At 40.6% G+C, this 21,312-nt stretch overlaps 2 protein-coding genes across 4 annotated transcripts; one reads left to right on the top strand and one right to left on the bottom strand.

The window, feature by feature from the left end:
* Positions 1-221: 221 nt before the first annotated feature.
* sdhaf3 (succinate dehydrogenase complex assembly factor 3) lies at positions 222-13,674 on the bottom strand. 2 transcript variants are annotated; one of them, XM_076755366.1, is made up of 3 exons: positions 13,318-13,646; positions 863-1,100; positions 222-611 (listed from the first exon to the last, which is right to left on the bottom strand). In XM_076755366.1, the coding sequence occupies exons 1-2, from the start codon at positions 13,492-13,494 to the stop codon at positions 906-908; spliced, it is 372 nt and encodes a 123-aa protein (XP_076611481.1). In that variant the 5' UTR covers positions 13,495-13,646; the 3' UTR covers positions 222-611; positions 863-905. The 2 variants fall into 2 exon arrangements, with proteins under 2 accessions (XP_076611481.1, XP_076611480.1); XM_076755365.1 differs by having other exon boundaries at positions 222-1,100; positions 13,318-13,674.
* Positions 13,675-15,916: 2,242 nt separating this feature from the next.
* On the top strand, positions 15,917-20,791 carry c1galt1a (core 1 synthase, glycoprotein-N-acetylgalactosamine 3-beta-galactosyltransferase 1a). Of its 2 annotated transcripts, none has more exons than XM_076755169.1 (3): positions 15,917-16,177; positions 19,340-20,004; positions 20,620-20,791. In XM_076755169.1, the coding sequence occupies exons 1-3, from the start codon at positions 16,012-16,014 to the stop codon at positions 20,782-20,784; spliced, it is 996 nt and encodes a 331-aa protein (XP_076611284.1). In that variant the 5' UTR covers positions 15,917-16,011; the 3' UTR covers positions 20,785-20,791. The 2 variants fall into 2 exon arrangements, with proteins under 2 accessions (XP_076611284.1, XP_076611285.1); XM_076755170.1 differs by lacking the exon at positions 15,917-16,177 and adding an exon at positions 17,261-17,331.
* The last annotated feature ends 521 nt before the right edge of the window (positions 20,792-21,312 follow it).

The raw sequence follows: 21,312 nt of genomic DNA, 5'->3' as shown, positions 1-21,312 counted from the left end.
TTTTGATCTCCACCGAATTGATTTACCATCACATTTATGCACCAGGTGCAGCCATAAGAGAGCATTTTAGAAGAGGTGGGAGTTTTAAGTTTGAATGTTAATACTCCCTCCTATGACTAGCAGACCTTATAAAGCGTGGCGACATGAGGTATTCTCCAGAAATTTAAAAGGACGACAACGGCTATCAGAACACAAACTGAGATGTCAGTGGGAGGCAGGGGTTCAAAGCAGCCTTTTATTTGGAACAGATGCAGGACAAAGACTCTTGGTAACCGTCAGTACATTTGTATAGTGCATGCCTGATAACTATTCATTTCCGGAGAAATCACTGGGATGTCTGAACTCTGTGGGAGGCATCAGCGCATCAACGATGTGAGTTGACTTTTATAACAGCTCTAACATCCTCGTCTCTCCCCCTCAGCACACAGCTCGTGGCTTTTGTGTCTGTGAGGATTTAACTGTCCTTATTTCCACATGGATGATGAAGGCTTCATCGTAACAATGGCGACGTCACCACTGAGGCTGAAAGAGGCATTACTGATGTGAGCTCTGGGTGCATCTGCCGAGGAGGCACGTCTTGGTGCTTTTCCTTCATGACCATGAGCTCATAACTGTATTCATGCAAAAGAAAAAAAAAATCGCAAAGAAAACTCATTAGTCCCACCTTAATGCCCTGCAGAGGAGCATGAGGAATCTCTTTTTATTGTCACAGTTAAAGAGACAAGCCGAGGAACACAGAGATATTACACAGCACTTTCACATAATAAAACATTCTTAAAAGCCTCGACTCAGCCTTTCAGGATCATTGTTCATTTGAAGCTCTCAGAGGTAATACATTAGAGGTCTGACTTCATCATAGCACCTTGTTTTTCATTTGTCCGAGCACACTGCTGTGGCCTGCGGTTTCATTTGCCGTCCTCCTGGATGTCGAACTGTCTGTTGGGTTTGGTGGATTCCAGCATGAGTTCGTACAGCTGACCGATCTGTTCCTCCTGGAAGTTGCTGAGGTTCTTCTCTGGCAGGTGGGTCCCAAACTTGACTGAGCTCAGTTGGTCCCCTGCTGACTCCAGTACCTGAGTCTGCAGGGTGTCCTTGTAGTTCTGTGGGGAGGAATAGGAATAGCATCAGCGTTTAGCACCTGGTCTTCCATTCCATCTGCACTTTCAGCCTCATTAAACACACAGTGAGATGTGCAACATGTGGTTCAAGATGGATTTGCAATGAAATATCAATAAACATGTGAGTGAGAGTTTAGTCAAAAAACTTGAAATACTTTTTCCTACATGCAAACCCAACCCACAATGAAAGTATCCTTAACACATATTGTCTGTGTATCAAAGTGTACTGCTGCCACAGAAACTCAGGAAAACACCAAATTAATCCGCCAATTAAAATAGTCCCGAACAAATGCACCATTTCCTCCTGTTCCTCCACTTTTCAAAAACTAGAGTGCCCTGCTGTTTCAGGAAATGAGTGAACCTTTTTTAAAAATGAAACTACATATTTGTGACTTTTTTTTGTCTTCAATAGAAACCTCTGGGATTTGGGATAAATGCCACACACAGAGTAGAAAAGTATAGAAAATGCAATGTAGAAGAACATCAGCCTTAACCTTAAATATTTAGCCAAGGTTGCAAAATTTCCATAACTTCAACACTTCACCAAGGGCTTCAAGTGAAAAGGAATGCTGGTAGAAATCTACGACTGACAACATGTTGTACCTCACACAGCAATTTCACATTTTTGCCTCCTCTTGCAGCCGTCTGAGCAGGATTATTTTACTCACTACAGTAACTTCACAGTGACTACCTTCATTCATTAGAGCAGGGGTGTCACACTCATTTTCAACCCGGGCCACATCAGCATTATGGTTGTCCTCAACTACTCCTTGACTTGTTAAATAACTGTCTCTGCATTTGACCATTATTTATTCAAGTGTACAAATATTGCACATGCATTTACATAAATGTGTCTCTGTGTTATCATAACATAAATCCCTTTAATTTATCAGGTTAAGAAACCCACATAAATTGTATTCGTTCCTTCCTCCACAGAAGACGTGCTGGTTTTTCTGCTTGAAGCACAAACATGTATTCACTCTCCCATCTTTCATTAAATTGCCATCCCTCTGCATCATTTTTTCTCTTCTCTGACATTTTGGGATTATTTGTAGATCTTTTTCAACTCCATCACTTGTTAGAAAACCACTTTATTTAAACGGTGATGGAGCAGGCCTTGAGTTTGACACGTGCATTAGAAGGTTACTGTACTGAGTGACAGTAACAGCAGTGAGGCAGAAATTGAACGTGGCATGATCACTGACCCACTTCAAGCACTGATCTGACAGCATATGTTTCCTCTTGCTGGAGAATCATTTGATAAAAACTACAGCAGGCAGCGGTTTTACAATATTCCTGAACCTTTTGAAGAAATTAAAATTACAGATTTGTGAGCCCTTTAAGATTTACATCTTCAGCAGAAGCTGACGGACTTGAGGCTGAGTAACCTTCAGAGACAGGGTAGGGAAGGCATACGGTACTGACAGACAGACTAACACATTGTTAGTTTTGGTCTTTTTATGAGTTTGTTGAAAGTAAGAAAAATAAAGAATAACACCAGCCCTGATCATTTTAAGAAATGTAAAACTGAAACCAAGGCACGTGATCAAACTTCAGCCTTAAATGACACTTCACTGCGTGGGTGTATTGTTTTCAATTTCATCAACATTAGCAGCTCTGTAGAATTGAAGGCTCAGAAAAATGTGAGAAACTCAGTATGAGATTTAAATTTAAGAGGCTAACACTCAAAAGCTGATGTGGACTGTCAAATAACCCGTCAAATGCCGTCAGGTTCTAATTCAAATGCTTCTAAATTTCATCAGCAGTTTTTTGGGTCCATGTTGTGATGCATGCTGTGGACTGTGGCAACTGTGCATCATAACAGAGAAACGATTTAGCTCTGAAAAAGTGCATGGTCGCATCCCCAATGTCCATTTATTTTTAAGTAAATTAGTATTCAAGTATTTTACAGTAGATGCCATGTCTGTTTACATGCTGAAAGAGCATTGTACAGGAAAAAGAGGCATACGTTTTGTTTTTTGAATAAAATGCCAGAAATTAAAAAATAGCTTTTTTCTTTTTATCCAATTAATAATTGATTAATCAAAGTAAGGATCAATAAATTAATTGATCAGCAAAATAGTTGTTAGTCGCAGCCCTGATTAGGACAGTATGGTACTCCCCAAAGTAATGCCAGATATCTGGGAACATACAATAACATTTAACAGGGCAACAAATGAGAAAGCAGACAGGTTGTAAACAAGCCGACAGTTTAACCTGATTATCTAACCCACTTTATTCAGGGTAACACCCAAAGTAAACACACCTGCAACGCTTCAAATAATCCCTCGCTGCACCGGGCCACTGCATGAGGGCACGACTACAGCAGGACAGTCTGGGTTATCATGTTACTATTTGTCTTCACTTTCTCTTCCAAGTCAATGTCACCACATTCCCAAATTTCAGCAATGGTAAATATCATAACTTGATGATTATAATGTTATTATTACAAAGGGGATTCACAGGCAAAACTACGCAAATGAGTTCATAATTCCTTTAAGATCAGACAGATATTCTTAAAAAGCAGAGTGACAGTCACCGCTGACTGATGTGGCCCTGTTAGTGTCATTGATCCTCCCACAGGAACTGGCAGCACACTTTAATTCTCACCTAGTCAATTACAATTAGTCCTTGAATGAAAAAACTGAAAAGATTCATGTTTGCTGTATAGTAAAGATCAGGTTATGTTCTGCAGTTTATAGCATTGATATCACTCAGGACCATCTGCACACACAGATCTCCTCTTCCTTCAAAGTGAACTGTCTAGTTAACCTCAGCCCATGTGTGATGAGTCAAAGCTGGCAGTGCTGTGTATGAATCACCCTGAGCATCCCTGGACTCCTCCACATACTGTGCTTCACTTCTGAAAAGCCATCCATCATTTGAACAAAGAGCACACAGTCCATGTGTAGGGCCAGATGTACAGTATAAACACTGTGTATGCACAGAAACCACGTGCCTTCTCCCACAAATGAACGGGTACTTGAAAAAGAAGAATGTGTGATTGGAATGTCCTCGCCTCACACACACCTCAAACCAGGTTAGGCTTTTCACGAGATAGCTGTGGGTGACATGATGAGGTGGACATGAAACACAGAGCGAGGGCTGTAAGCGTCTTTAGGTTCCTCACCAGTTTCACTGATTGTGTCATTTGTTTGCAGTCTACACTGCAGTCTGTAAAATGTTATTCTACACTTCTAAACTTCACTTAATTTCCATTTGAGCCATCATCTCCCTGTCAATGATCTTTTCATTTGAACCTGGATTGCAAAGCACTTAAACAACACTGGCAACACTGTCGCAACACTGTCGCCTCACAGCAAGAAGGTCCCGGGTTCGAATCTCGCTGCGGGCACTGGGTGTGTCCTCCACCATGCTTCGGTGCCTGCTGCTCGAGGAGGGCCTTTCTGTGTGGAGTTTGCATGTTCTCCCCGTGTTCACCTGGGGTATCCTCCGTAAAAATATACCCCCACTAAAAACATGCAAGAAGATCACCACCTGACCAATGGTGACGAAGAGGATGGGTCCCCGGGCGCCGGTCTGGCTGCCCACCGCTCCTGGTCTGCTGCGGAGGAGGGACGACCAGGATGGGTGAAAAGCGGAGGATAAATTTCACCTCGTGTGCAGTGTCTGCATGTACGTGTGTGACAAATAAAGGGGAATGTCTCCCCCTGATTCTTCTTCTTCTTCTTCTTAAAGTCTGTTTCAAAATAAGCTCTATAGATGAATCATTGATCATCCCTCTGACATTTAATAATGATAATAGATATATTGCTGTGATGATGATTTACAGGTACATGTGATGAATTAGTGGTACAGGTACTATAAATAGCTGCGGCCATGTTTACCGGTTGGAGGTAATGACAACTGTTCTGCTGGAGAACCTCGGCTGAAGCAACACAATCTGTTACATTTTTTCTTCTGTTCTCATTGACATGTCTAATGAGTGGTGGAATGGGCACAAGAATCGATATGCAAACAGATGTTTAAAGGCGTCTCTATATCCATTTATGGCAAATTGTGAGAGTGCAAATAAAAGTCGTGCATGTGTGCCCGAGATTTATTTAACAGGAAATCTGATGAAAAGAATGAGTAGGCATATTTCTGTCTCTTAGTCATGACTCCACACAGGATTTTATGCTTCTGGCCCCTGCTGTTTGCCCATTCACAAAGCATCTTGGCTTTTTGGAACACTTTCACTGTAAGCAATAACGAGCCATTTATCTGAGAGGCTTTTTTCCTGCACATAATGTAATTATGTTGAACATTTGCCAAGGGGAAATATCCTCCGTGAGGAGGGTTACAGCTTAAAGGAAGACTCCAACACGTTGGCACACCTGTGCCTGTACTTTTCACTTTATCTTTCAAGGACTTATGGGAAAAGTCTCAGTGAATAAATGCATGTGGTCTCCCCTCAGTCTGCCATGTCACTTGTTGAGCCATGTTATTCTTCTGGTAACATCACCACTTCGGTGTAACGCAAAGACAATCTGATGAATCCTCAAGAAATAAAAAGCTAGCGTCTTTTTCCAGGAAAGTCACCTTAGTCATGTGGTCATCATAGCCATGGTAGCCTATCATGTCAAGGATTTGGCCAGAGATATCAGAAACTGATTCTACGGACCGGTATCACAACCAATGCAGGCCTACTGTAATGGATTGGTAGGGGGTAAAATAAAGCCGATCTAAGGCTAAAAGACTCTTTTATTGCTCATGCTCAGGATGACTCAGCTGATGATCAGTATAGCTAATTTGTAAATTCTGGCTGTATAAATAAAACCAACACAAGCAGTGAATTATAGCCATTAGCTTTAGTCATACTCTGGCAAAGACAGCCTTGTCAGAATGATTTCTTATCCAAAATAAATTAGTTTATCACAGCTACAAGAGTATGTGTGTGTATGTTTTGTTGAGTGCAGCCTGAGCTCAGACATGAAGTTTGAACTGTTTTGGCTCAGGGCCGTGAGGGAATTTTCTATCATCATTCTATCATATCATTCTATTCTCTTTCCTGTACAGTTAGGCACCCAAAGGTCTCAAGGTTGGACAACACAGAGACCTCAGACAGAGACACGTTAACATAATATTTAGAGACCATTCTAGCAGACAGCAGATAGGAAATCTCTCCCCCTGTTTTTACTACAGAGGTAGCCAAGGTCTTATAGATAAACTGTAGAGACATAGACCAGACCAATTCTACGAGGATTGCTTGAGTTCACATTTTAATGGAATCAGGTCAAATTGTCCTCAGTTAGAAGGTTGGATGTCAGGGCATACGTAAGTATGGTAGGAGATATTGTTTGGTTTTGACTATCCAATAGAGTACCACAAATGTAGGAGGTAGGTATAGAATATCCATAATAGGGAATAGTTCAAGGAGTAGAAAGAAAAACATGTGACATTGGGGGTATTAATACACCCCATTAGAAGGGACATCTTCAGAATTTGGTGTGGCACTACCTTGTTTCACTTGTGGACATTAGCTGTGTCCCAATTCAGTGGCTGCATCCTTCGGAGGACCCAGCCTACGCGGTCTCCGGAGGCAACGGCTTCGGAGGCCCCTCCGTCAGCCGCATCAACTATCGGTAAATGGGACAGTCTAGCCTTCGGAGCATTTCCTGATTGCGTCATGACGTCATAACTTCGTCCCTCCTAAAATGGGAAAAACACACGTAGAGGGTGCAGAGATGCGCCCGGGTAGCACCTGTCGCTTGTAAGAGGAGCAAAATGTAGCCTATTATACAACTTACGAGAACAAATTCACCTGATCTTCACAGTTACAATAAGATATTAGTTGACATCCGAGCTTGTAACATTTGTAAGTGAAGGCTTTTAATAAGGCAGTTAACTGAGCTCCTCATATCAACAGGTCGCCATTGTTAAAAAAAAAAAAAAAAAAACGGTGCACAAAGCATCTTGGGATATGGGAGGCCGCGAAGGATAGTAGCGATGCATCCTTTGAATACAGGGAAAAGGAGGACGCATTTGTCGGCTGCATTTGGAGGACCCTTCGAATTTGGACGTGTTGAGACAGCCTTCGCGCAGCATTGTGATGTAATCGGCCTTCAAATTCACCCTCCAAAGGATGCAGCCGCTGAATTGGGACAAAGTTATTGTGTTGCTCATCAGCTTCTCCTTGATGCATCAAGTCTGCAATAAATACTTCTGCATAAGACATCTGAAGTCTCCTGGTGAACTCCTTCCTTCAGCTCACAAGAATTTCCACCACAAGGGCGGCTCATAGTGCACCACATACAGGTGTGTCTGTGCAGTCATGCCAGCAATACTCCCTCATAGTTTCCCGTGTCCCTTGCATTTCTCTCTGTCTCTTTGGGAGAGCTTGTTTGGCCCAATGGAGGCAATTTATTAGGAGCAGAGAACTCTCATGGGTGCCTCTGGAATAAATGGATTATACACACACAACACTCAGTGTTTGTAATCTTGTTTTGAGTCTCGCTCCTCGTCTGTTCCCACTCCTCTGAATTTTTCTGAGGAAGCAGAGAAGCAGGGGAGATTCACCTCCTTCTCAAAGGATGGACAGAGAGGAAAAGAAGCCAAGGGACACAGTCAGGAGAGAGCGTGTGTGTTGTGGGAACTCTGCTATTCTTATTACATAAGAGAATTTGGTGTGTTCTAAGCAGCTGTCAAATACAGCAGTTGGTGCAAATGCTTTAGTGTGTGGGTATTTGATTTTTAGGTTGTCTATCAATGTGGTGTGTGATTGCAGCCCACGCAGAATAACCTCTGTTTTGATGAAGCTAATGCTGATCCAAATAAATTATTAAATAGATTTTAAGAAAACATAGCAATTTTTTGAAAAAGCAACAGCCAGCAACCGACTTCTGTAGCAGAGGGAGACAGGGTGCAACAGATACCCACACACTCAAAGACAGCCCATAAATAGCTATGCATCGTGAACCTCTGTGCTCTGACTGAATGTTCTCATCAGAGGGTAATTCAATAAAAAGAGAACTGCACTTGATTCCAATAAAGCAGACAGACTGATGTTTCTAGCTAATAATAATAATATGCAATAAGCGATTAAGCTGGGCCATTCAGTTTGCCTGTTGGTGTGGACAGTATACCGGTTTCATCAACGGTGTTACGTTTTGCGGTAATGCAGGTAGAGGGCTACACACGTACTCACAGAACAAGACTTACATACAGTAACTATTTTCCTAGCTATAACAGCAACTCCGGTTAACATGAAGATGTGGAAAGTAACATTACGAGCAACACACGCCAATTTCTCCATTGGCTGCAGGAACCAACACAAAAGTCTTCATCACCTCCCACCATGCGAGAAAGTGAAGCCTCAATGGATTCATTTGTGATGGAATCTAGGAAAACCCGTCGGATGTCGCGCTGGCACTTATCCAGGAAAACGTGAAAATAGGTCGAAAGTCAAAATATTGGTGAAATTGGGTTTTCATTAAATTATTATTTTACAACATCTTGTCCATCATTCCTGAAATTATTTAAATTAGGCACGCTGTTTGTTGTTATCTCCTACGAATGAAAAACGAACAGCGCATGAAATCCACCACTAACGTGTTAGTCTATACAGCCTACGAAGACAGTTTATCTGTCATAGTTAGGTTGACCAGATGTCCCGCTTTGTGCAGGACACTCACGCATTTCCATTACTTTTCACACGTCCCGCAAATTGTGATGTTATCGTGAATTATTATTGACAGTGTCGCTAACAATTCGTGACAACATCGCAATTTGCGGAACGTGTGAAAAGTAATGGAAATGCGTGACTGTCCTGCACAAAGTGGGACATCTGGTCACCTTAATCATCAAAACACTATTTTGACACCTCAGTCGGATGCTACGAAATACACAGAGAGAGATGTCAAAGCTTCAGAGACGGAGAGAGTTTGAGGTAGCTGGTCGGGTTCTGATTTAGAATCCTTGTCTTTAAACCTGTTTTTCTCAAAATTCTGCGCCAAAAAATCCTACTGATCAGCTGACTTGGAGTGATCATAACACTTGATACAAACCAGATAGAAAATAATGAAAGCAGATTTGAAAAGAGCTTGAAATAAGCTTCTAGGTGATATTAAAATCTCCAAAAGGTAAAATTTCGACATGTGACTGGTTTTCCCAGATCCCATCACATGATGGAAACGTCCCCACACTAGCAACTGGAAAACTCTTTGGCTAACAGTTCTAATGATGTATCTGTGCTAATTATTTTCCGTCAGACTGGTTTGCGGTCCAATAGAAAACAGGACTCACTCCAAGCTCAAGGATGGATCGATATGAATTTCAAACTTAGAACTTCTAAGTTCTGCCATTTTTATGTTATTTTACTGTTTATTTTGCTGGTTAGCCTGTTGAATTTAGCGTTAGCGCATTCCATGGCTAATGTGGCTACTAGCATCCATTGTAGACCTACCTACTGGAGCAACGCTGGATTTAATGAGAGAAACTGTCTGAGTGTAAAGCCTCATTTAAAGCAAATTCAATAACTGGAGTATTTGGTTTGATGTGGGAAACTTCTTTTACATTGTGTTTTTGTGTAGTCTCTCATAACCAGAGCGAACATTATCTCCACACTTCATACTGCAGGTTTTGTTGTTACAGGAAAGCCTCCTCTGCTGTGTACTTACATAATATGGTTTGGGTTTTCAGAACATATAACTGCTATTGAGATGTCTAATCCTCACCCTTGTCTAACTCATTCATTTATTTTTTAATCACCCTTTCTTTGCTGTCTGTGATTTGACAAGCATTACATTACTTCGGCTGTAAAAATATGTTACACATCTAGTATGGTTCCGTTGTTGTCGCATCATGCTATATGGGTTGCCTTCTGAATCTATTAGTTTGAATGTTAGTTCAAATTTATTCAAACTTGACCTTTTGAAAAATACACCTCAGTATGAGTGGGCCTGTTCCACCAGCAAACGGACAAGCCAGCAGTGCCGCAACTCGCCATTATTTCCATTATAGATGAATCTCTATTATTTCACAATTAATCAATTAATCAATTAATCCTTTAGTCTATAAAATCTCAAGAAATTGTGGAAAATACTCATCACAGTTTCCCAGAGCCCAAAGTGATGTCTTCAAATGGCTTCTTTTGTCCAACCAACGGTCCAAAACCATAAGGAACAATTGATATCAACTCTAGCTTGGTCCACTTAAATGAATTCTTAACTCTACGACATTTCACTCAAAGCTGTTCACTGAACAGGGTTTTCATATATAATAGGTCATCATTGATATTTTTGAATTCTTACGTTATCTTCAATCCCCAGTAACTGCTACTGCTTTCTGTGGCCATTTATTTCAGCTCATAATCAAAATTAAAAAAAGGATTCTCTTGGCCTTTAACCAGAGTCCATTGAAACAAAAAGCTATTAAAGCTCTTGCCACGAGACTATCCGTCCACACTGGGCCAACAGTCCAGCTCAGGTGTTTTTCACACCAATTTACTGTTGACAACTTTGGCTTCTTGTTGTTTTGGTTGGGTTGGATGATACACCCATTAGGCAGAGACATTATTGTCATTTCTCTGTACATTTCTGTGCCAATCCAGACATGAATGCCTCCCAGTGGTTTCAGTCCAACTAAGATTCCCTAGAAATGTTTCCATTTGAAATACAGCCGAGCAGTGTGTAAATACAGTGTGACAAAAACCACTCATCCCCTGATTGGGACCAATTCAAATGGACTGGGTTGAAAACAATGCATACTGATATAGTGAAGCATAATGAAAGTGACTGCCCTCTCCCCGGTGGCTTCACAGCGACTGCAATGACAAAGAGACCTCTCAGGATTCCAGCTGCAATCACCATCTACTTCATTAGAGAAATTACCTGCAGATGGGTGATTTACCTTCCCCCAGAAGTGCGTAATTGTGCTGGAAAACACTGGCCCTCCCCCCATAGTGACATTAAAAAAGATCTGGCGTACTCTCATGGTTAAGATTATTTGGGGAACTGGAGGACATGTTGCAAATACCCCGATCCTCCATCTGCACATGAATCAAGGTGGGTCTTCTGAGGCTGGCGTCATTAATGAAATGTTACCGTCACTGTGGTCCAACTCCAATATGACCAAGGTTTCTCCCAGGCTACAGCAAGCTTTTACATCAGATTAGGCCTGGGATAATCAATGACTCTGTAACTGTAATCAATACACATCTCCATAAGAATATACAAATGGTACGGTTTTCATTTTATTGTCATCATTACTGGAATGACCCAAAACAAACACAAGGGGGAGGCAGTTTGGCACATTTGCTGATTTCAGAAAAGCACATTTTGTTAAGAACAGATTTAAGAGAGTGTTTTATACTATTTGAAGACTCATCTTATTTCAACATAATAATTACTATAATTACTAGTATAGTTATTTATAAAACAATGTTTTATTATAATTATGTAAGCAACTTAATTATTTATTTCTTTGTTTTTGTTTTTTTGTTGTTGTTATTTGTTATACAGCTTGAGTTCAAGTCTTCACCGGGCCCTTATCCTGTGAGAGTTTTTTAAGTTTCTATCTTAAATAATAATCTAAACTTTAAAAACAGTTTAACTTAGGTTTCTTAACATAAATGAATGAAATGATGAGATACAGACCTACTACATATTTTTTAAAAAAGGTTTTCTAAAATTCCTTAAAATAAAGAAGAAGACTTTGTGAGCCGCTGTGAAGCTTTGGCCACCCCTGGTGGCAGCCGAGACCCTCAGGTTGGAAACGAGTGGTTGAGAGTATTTTTGATACAATGTAATGGAGAAAACTGAATGGAAACACTAAATGGGGATCAGGGTTGTTCGCACTTCTCCCTCAAACAATCTGAAACCAAACTCAGTGTATTCCCTTCAAAATCAGAGAGGACGCAACATCTCGATCCAGCTGAGCCTGTACCACATGCCGCGCAGTGATCTTAGGCCAAGGCTCAATATCAATCACTTTATGCTCGGGCCAGCTCTTTATGTATTATCATGAGTTAAGATGTAAGTATTAAGTAAATATTATGTACCATAGTAATTCTGAAAGAGCTGCACCTGTTTGCCAAAGATGAGCATGTGCTGTATGTCCGGATCAGCCGTCGGCTCGATCTTCTGCCCAATTCAAAGTGAACTGACCCCTTTGAGAGTTTGACACGTCAGACTTTCCTGACATCACTTATCACGACATACTGTACGTACCTGGACAGGTGGGAATTGGACCAACATCAGGGGCCAGATCCATAAACAATGTGTACGCTTCCTCCCACACATACTTAAACTGGTATTTATAGAGAAAGAACATTCTTTTAATTTAACACTTCATTGATTGTTGATCATTTGATCCTGAATTGTCTGTTTCAGTGAGCAAAGCAGGTTTATCACTGATCATCTCTCTCTGACGTTTAATCATGATGTTGAAGGCCTTTCTGTTTGCTGACGCTGCTCTGCCATCATGTGGTGATCAACTGACATCACACCAGCAACAAAGGGATGACATCACTTATGACGGGTCATCTCAAAGAACACCTTGGGGGCACTGACGGCACGTCCACAGTCATTTCTCTGGGATTTTTGGGGGTTTTAGCAGCTTACAGTTGAAATATTTCCTACAGTGGGTATTTCATAATTTTGGTAATTTTAGACTTCATATGTTCAAATTTGAACACTTCAAGCCATTTTTATTTTATTTTTTTTCAAATCAAAGATTCACTATTTCTCCATCCAGACTTTTCAGAACAATCAGAATGGAGATGGCATGTAGATCTTCTGGTTGGGGGAAACAAAACAGTAATGTTGTAGGTTATTAATTTTCTAAAATGTTTTCTGGAAAGAACTACATAACCTGCATCTAGTAATCGAGGAAGGAAGACAAAGTTCTGCGAGGGTTAGTCTGATAGTAAGAGTTTAGTGAGTGGTGATGAGTATATGAACTACCTGGAAAGACCTGACCCATTTAAAGGAGCATAAGTAGAAAGTATCTTTGAATAATTTACAACAAAATTAGAGGGGTCCTCACTAGGTCCCAGACATCCACTGAGAGCAAGTGACGTTCCCGTGAGCTGTTCTGTTTCTCAGAGAATATGTCAAGCGACGAACTCCAATTAAAATCTCCCAATTTAGTAAAGTCAAAAGTGACGAGTGTATAACATTAAGGTGCCCTCACCAAGAAGCAAGGGAACTTTAAATTGAGAGATTTTTGACTGGGATTTGGTTAACTGAACGTTATTTACCTGCCACTCTGTCATGAAGACCTTCACCTCGTCGGAGGACGCACTTTTATGTCTTCTGAACTCGTCTTTCACATACTGGTCGCCGAGGGCTCTCAGGTCTATCGGCAGGAACCGATGCAGGACCAGAATCCTCTTGTACAACGAACGGACTTTAGAGACATGAGCAGAAGCCGCCATGATGTTGATTAAAGTTAAAGCTAGCTTACAGTTTATACTGTTCGTTTAAATTAATCAGTTGTCTTGTAACTCAAAACTGAGACATAACTATGTTAAAGCTTACAGACCGACGTCTACAAGGATGATTACTTAACACATGTCCTTGTTTATCCCGGAAATCAACCTTCTTCTTCTTCTTCTGGTGAGACACTAGTTAATGAAGCATGACTGCCACCTACTGGACTGGAGCAGTCGTTCGACTGGCAAAAAATAAAAAATAAAAATAAATTCTCTCCTCTTGTTTTGTCATGTGACTGCTGATGACCTCCTGTAGTGTATTTTTGAGTTGAAAGTTCTTCCATTAGCTGTAAGTAGGCTGGTAGTGCATGGTCACACCATCTTTGGTGGCATTCAGTCCGGCCGGTCTTGCTGGATGGTTGGAAGACACTGTGGCCAGTGATAATCTCAAAGTTAACTGCACTTAATCCAATCCTTTCATTTTCTTTTCCGATGTTGATGAGTGTATTTCTGCCCTATGCAATACATGCTGCAGTAATAAAGATGAAAAGAAAACTGCCTAAATGACCCTCTGCCAAGATCACTGTTCACTGTTGGCCTCCCCAAACACATTGTCTCTTGTTTTTGGAATGAGCTTTGCAGCCAACATCACTATCACCTGACATGACTCACAGGAGGTGAAGTGACCATGTGACGGACTATTTCTCAGTCACACCTGTGTATGGATTAAAGAAAACAAAATTTAACATGCTTATCAGTGAACTTTATAGGTGATGATAAGCGGATTTGTTACTTTTTAAAGGTTCATGTGTCTTTCTAATTGTTTCTATTTTGATATATATCTCTATATACCAAACATTTTAAGTGTTATTTATTATTACAAAAGGCACTTAATATTAACATTCATAATAATTATCTTTACTTTGTTATTATTGGTATTATTATTATCACTTGTATTAATTACTTAAACAGCATGTTTTTTTCCTCCTTACACGGCTGTCCATCCTCAAGGTACAAATTGAAGACAATGAACTCCAGGCATATCATTACATACGTACACGTAAAATATGCTATTTGAAACTGGGTAGACACAGAGGCTTCAGTGTGTTTTTTTCCTGAAATCACATGACTTCATGGGGGTGATGTCACACAAAGGGGCAGGGCACCTATCAGTCAGGAAGCTCTCTTTCACACACACACTCACTCCCTCATTCTCTTCATACCTGATCTCTCTCTCTCTCTCCTCTCTCTCTCTCTCTCTATCTATCTATCTCACACACACACACACACACACACACACACACACAATAGACTTACATTCATTTCCTGGAGCCTTACACTAACCCTATACCTAACCTAACTTTACCTAACCCGTAACTCTATCCTCAGTCTTCACCCTAAAATTTAATGATTTACATTAAGGGGACCTGCATTTTGTTCCCATAAAGCAGGTGAGTCCCCACAATGTGACTGTGTAAACAGATTTTTGTCCCCACAATGTGATAAATACCTGGTCTCTCTCTCTCTCTCTCTCTCTCTCTCTCTCTCTCTCTCTCTCTCTCTCACACACACACACACACACACACACACACACACATTTTTTGTAAGACAAATGTGACAATCATTAGTCAGCTAATGACATTAACAGATTAACCTTCACTCAGTCAGAGATGGTCAAATCTGTTAAATGTCATCTAAAAGCTGAGAAAGTGAAGATTATTCACAGTATTTCTGCACTGAGACTGAACCTCATGACCTGCCATGATGGGGCTCCTATGATGCTGCTGAATATTGATGCCCAGCAGACAGAGTCCAGTATTGAACTGACTTTAAAATTGAAACCAAATTAGTAATCAATTTAATCTAATTGTTGCTTTCTGTTACCTGAATTTTAGTTGATTTTATAAAATGTTATACAATTCAAGTGCCACAGTCGATCTGTCCATGCCATGAAGAGACGGGCAGTGTTTTTCCTAACATTTTCTTTGACGTCTTTATATATAAAAAAAAGCCTAATGCAAGTGTCCCAGAGTATAAAGTGGGGTTGTGTTTAGTTTTTCCTTTTTACTGAACGAACAGTAACAGGTTTGTCATGTCACAGATTCTCTGGATTCCCTCTTCTTCATGGCTCTGCAGCCCTCACAGCGGAGGCCACATTGTTGGAGCTGTGCCTTACTTCTCTGTTCTAGACCAACCTGTAACTGCTGGAGTATTATGACTCAATAGGTGGGGCTTACTTCCTACACCTGTTGTATTGCCTACCTGATCGTCCCCTGCTCGGGATGTGGTCTTCTTAGCTCCGCCTGAACTGAATGTGAGAGATCCAATCAGAGGATGAGTGGAATCACCTGTGTGACAGAAGGGACTCTGATCCTGCTCCCTTTTATTTACACTTCCTCTTTTAGGTTTCATTGATAATGTTAGTTCCTCTTCTTGACAGCCGTCCAAATGACCATTTAAAACTTTAATTTTAGAGCAAATGACTAATTCCACATTGTGTCTGACAGATAAATCAGGAGGATGAGGCGCCGTATCTCTAATTTATTCTTCACCACTGGACTGCTGATGGGGTTTTTCTCCCTTCATATTCTGTTGGAGTCGCACTTTTCAGCAAAACAGCTCATAAAATCCGGGACGGAAGCAGTCGAGCATCAAGTCAAACAAGATTCACAACATGTACACACCGGTAGGCACTGATCTCTCTAATATTTTGTTTAGTTGTATTATGTTTTCTGCATTCTTCGGGCTGATGTGCTACAAACGGTAAGCCCACCAATGAACTTTAATCAATAAATTTTTTCTGGCCTTTTTTCTTGTCATTATGATGTCTAAACGGTGACGGCGGACTGCCGTGCGTAATTGCGCACTTCATGAAGCTTTGCTTGTTGGATGGATCGTGGACGGTAGTGCGGTAGCCTAAATGTCTGTATGCGCAATAGCAAACGTTAAAGAATCGCCTTAGTTCTTCCACAGAGTAATTACTTTCCTGATAGACGCTCTTTAACCGTGGAAACATGAGGGGCCGCACAGGGTCCAGGTGCATAAACTTCTGTGTAGATTCATAAGTAAAACGCTGTGCAAACAGAAATAGTCACTGTTTTCGTCGGATTTGTAAGCTTCGCGTATCTTATATCTCACAACCAGCCATAAATGGATGCAGGTCACATCTCACTTTCTATTTCATGTCCACCTTATCACAAAGTGTATGCCTGGTCTGTGTAAGTACCACTTTGGTGGGAAACGGTGTATGCATTGATTTTGTGCCTGTGCATCTTTTATACACGTGGCCCCCTGGACTCGTTATCTGACATGACACATGTCTGATATAATGTATTGGAATGTCATCAATGAGGCAATAATGGCATTAGGAATAGAATGACAGCTGTAAGCAATCAAAAGGCAAATACAGTATAGATTCTATGGAGCAGTTCAGTCAGGATATGGGAGACATCACAACCTTTGCTCTTCTACCATTTGATCAGAATTCATCTACTTCAATCTGACACAATTCTCACTAAATGATTCAGTCTGATTCACCACCGTCAGAAATCACACGATATTGTTGACTCGACCATCCTTAGTCTGGATTTTCACTTTTTAGAAACATTTTTACTGATGCAGTCAGTTGCGATATAAAGTCCCTTCTTAGTTGGGCATTTTGGTGCAACTTTCAAATCTGCTCAGATGTTTTGTTGCTGTTGTTGTTGTTGTTGTTGTTGTTGTTATTCTTTTCTTTACAATTTTGAAGTTTGATCAGTCGTAGCACCATTTGGCAGGACGATTATCCATCTAGGGGACCCAGGGGCAAAAATGAGGTGTGGGCCCTTACTGACCCTTCCCGTAGGTTCCTTTCACTTCACTCTTTGTGTGCTGTTTATTAGTTTGTCACTTGTTTAGAGACGTTCATATAAGTTTATTTAGCATTATAGCTACACAATGTCATGTAGGGATGTGATTATCAAGTTTCATGATATGATTATTGTGGCCAAAAATAATAGTGTTGGTTCTATAATATATTGAAATTACTTCATGCCATGAATGCATTTGATAATTACCTAACAAACAAAATACTTAACATCAGATACAATAAAATCACCATAAACAAAAGCTGGTTGGTTGATCAAGACTGTTGATTATAAATTGCTTTAAATACAGCATATTTCCTCTGTCTTTTCGATCCTATGCACCCATTCATGTTTTTGTTCATGTATTTGAATGAATGCTTCAATATGACTTAAACTTTAGTTTGCAGGATTTTTTGGATCTTTCCATCAGATGTCTTATGATCTGATTCAGCTGTCTGTGAGACTTATTGGAACTTTGCACCTGCTGGATGTTAATAATTAAAAGGCAGAATGAGCTACTGTCTGTCTGCACACCTAGTGTCACGGCTAGATTTGAATCTGATCTCTGATAAACAATGTAATGTGTGCAGTTTTGATGCAGGAAGTTTCCTTTTTTGTCATGTAAAATTCATCTCTCTCTCCCACTGAATGTTACAATTCAGCGCCTATTAAGTCATGCTTGAGGAGATTGACCAGCTAATGTTAACATTGCAAGTCATGGCCAGATCTAGAGACAAGACAGACAGAGGTTTTGTTCTCTCATAGACTGTATGAAAGAAGTGGATGTAGTCTCTGGGTTTGAAGAGTGAAGCCAATGTAGAAGTATCTAAATCTGCCTTCTTTCTAATGGTCAACAGGGGCCAACTTAACTGATTGCAAAAAAAAAAGTTGAATAAGTATGTCTGAGAAAATAACCCTGTATCTCACTTGGTTTATTACCTCAGTAAATAAAAATATCCAAATGAGTTTATGCTGTCTATTGCTAGTTTCAAGTCTTCTTCATTATGTTCATTTTCATTTTGTAAATTATGGCCCCATTTAGAGAAAAACAGTTGATTATAGCAGGGTCTGCGTTTGGGTGTGGCTACTTTGTCATTGACCATTCGCTACCACAGCAACCTGTCTTTCAGGTCATTCAGAGGCATAGCAGTGTGTACCTGTGGGACTGTGTACTGTGTACATTTAAATAGCGGTGAACTTGTTTTAGGGTGTTATCATGTTATTGTCTTAGAAGATTGGCCCTTTCACAGTAACTTTTCAGTCACCTGAAATGTCTTGCTCATCGTTCAGTTGTACTGAAAGAAAGTGTCAGTTGTTCATTTCTTCTGGTAAGTAAATTTGTTTTAAGCCTGTTTTTCACTAGCCAAAGTTAGCATCCCAATTAATATCACAGTTAACATGAACTGCGGCTGCCCCTTGCTATCCAAGCAAGATAGCTAGCGTTACCATTAGCCGGTTGGTATCCTGTGCTACTCCAACCTCTCATCCAAACGGTCTCTTCTGGCTCCAAAAAACAAAATGCTAACAGCCAACATCCCACACTCAAGGCTTCAAAGTAGTTGTCCACAAACCAATGGGTGACATCCTAGTTAATTTGTCCACTTCTTTTATGCAGTCTATGGGTTCTCTTGTTCTGCTGTAGTTTCTCTGCCTCTGTCTAAGAGAAAGGTGCTGCCTTTTGGCTTAGCTCCCGTTTATTTGCAGTTTGATTTTAATGTGTTCATGGTGCCCTCTGAAGACAATGATAATCATGGTATTAGAAATTGTCGGAGGTATTGCCATCAGAATGTGTCATCGCAGTATACTGTGCATTGAAACCGGTATACCAGCTAATCTCTACTTAAATATTCAATTATATATTTGACTCAGCAGTCCAAGTGACATTTGTTACTTCTGGGACTCTGATCACTAATACTGATGCCAGTAACCAGTCTTATACCTGCAGACTCATCTAAAACATCCATGCAACATATTTCTGATACCTGGTTTGTAAATTCCTCCAGGTGAGAACAAGAGCTCAGAAGATAATTCCTCTCACCCAATACGGATCTTATGTTGGATCATGACAGGGCCCAAAAACTTGGAATCCCGAACCAAGCACATCAGGGAAACGTGGGGCAAGCGCTGCAACAAAGTACTGTACATGAGCTCTGTCAAGACTGACTTCCCTACTGTGGCACTGAACGTGTCTGAGGGAAGGGAAAATCTCTATTGGAAGACCATTCGAGCCTTTCAGTACGTCCACCAGCACCACCTGGATGAAGCAGACTGGTTCCTGAAAGCAGATGATGACACTTTTGTGGTCATAGAGAATCTACGCTACATCTTGTCCAAATATAATACAGAGAAGCCGTTGTACCTGGGCAGAAGGTTTACCCCCTTCATCAGTCAAGGTTACATGAGTGGAGGAGCAGGTTATGTCCTCAGTAAGGAAGCACTGAGAAGATTTGTGAAAGGCTTCGATACGGGTGAATGTACCCATTTCTCCGATATAGAAGACATGGCTCTGGGGAAATGTATGGAGACAATGAAGGTGGAGCCAGCAGACTCCAGAGACTTGAAGGGGAGACAAACATTCCATGCTTATCCTCCAGACCATTACCTGGTTAGACAGCCCCCAAGACCACGGCCTTGGTTTCTGATTTACGACCACTATGCTCCAGTAGAGGTATGCAACACAGTATGCTAATTGCTGTTGAGAATCTGGAATTCTTACTGAATGTAATTCAGTAAGAAGCCCGTAATAATTATCCCTGCATGGGAGTTAATTCATTCTGGACAATGTAAGAAGTAGTGTGGCTTATGTGTAGAGAGGTGGAAAGTAAACCTTTAAAGTAGGGTTGTCAAACTAAATCATGGGCCAGATAAACAGGAGCTTAGTCAGAACCTTCCTACTGGGGTGACCGGTTAGACCTAGTGATTTAATTGGGGTGGCAAAAAATATCGACTTCAAATGTACATAAGATTAAAAATAATGAACTACCCCTGTTTTGTTTTTTTAAGTGAATGAGTGACCATTGACTTGTAGGTAACCAAGGCAACTGAACCAGCTTGTTCTGCTGTTTTGTAACACATTTTCAGCAGGAGACTGTGGTCTTTTTTTGGATGCGGAATATTGTTTGGGATTGCGGGGCAGTGCATCGTAGACAGTGTAGAAGTGGGCTAGTAGTCTATTGGCTATTAATAGAAAGTCAAAATCTTCTCACAAGGTGAAAAAAAAATGGTGATGTGGTCCTGATTAAGTTTGATGCCTGCTCTAATGTGTCCCCCCCTCTCTCCCCAGGGTCCAGGTTGCTGCTCAGATTTTGTTGTGTCCTTTCACTATATTTATGCTGTCCAGCTGTATGTTTTGGAGTACCTGACGTACCATCTGAGGCCATATGGATACAAATACAGATTTAATCCAGTTGAAAAAACTGCGTCTAACAACACAACTAAATCCAAGTAAAATGTTGGTGTCTGCACAGCAACCTTTGCACAAACTGGAAAAGGACTTGAGGATATCAGTAGGTTTGAGAGCTTAAATTATTTATCATAATGTTATTCTCTCTAACCTTCATTTTATAACTTCAGGCTTTTCAGGTCTAAAGATGTGTTAATTCCTTCCACCTGTTGTCCATGTATTTGGACGTGAGTAGGTCTGTTTTACTAAGCTGTCACTTGTGTCGCTGTCTGTAATAAGAAATGAAGATTCAAATTTTAAGATCGCACAGACCTTTAATCTGTCTTCCTTTTGTCATTTATGACAATGTTGCAAATGAACGCTCTACGTACTGGGCACCTTTCACTGGGAAATCTGTATTCTGTGTTGAAATTGCTGAAAGAGCCTAATGTATAGTTTGACAGCAACAAGAGTAAACTACATTAACTTTGTGAAAGACGGGGTTTATGGATGAAAAATCTGGAGGAAACTCCAGTAATATGAAGGTGATATCTGTAGCCACATATAGAAAAATGGCTGACATTAAAAAGAGCA

The sequence above is a fragment of the Chaetodon auriga genome, chromosome 17, assembly GCF_051107435.1.
Source record: "Chaetodon auriga isolate fChaAug3 chromosome 17, fChaAug3.hap1, whole genome shotgun sequence".
In the NCBI taxonomy this organism is placed as follows: Eukaryota; Metazoa; Chordata; class Actinopteri; order Chaetodontiformes; family Chaetodontidae; genus Chaetodon; species Chaetodon auriga.
The sequence above is the reverse complement of the archived record's forward strand: the minus strand, read 5'-3'. Positions and strand labels throughout refer to the sequence as shown.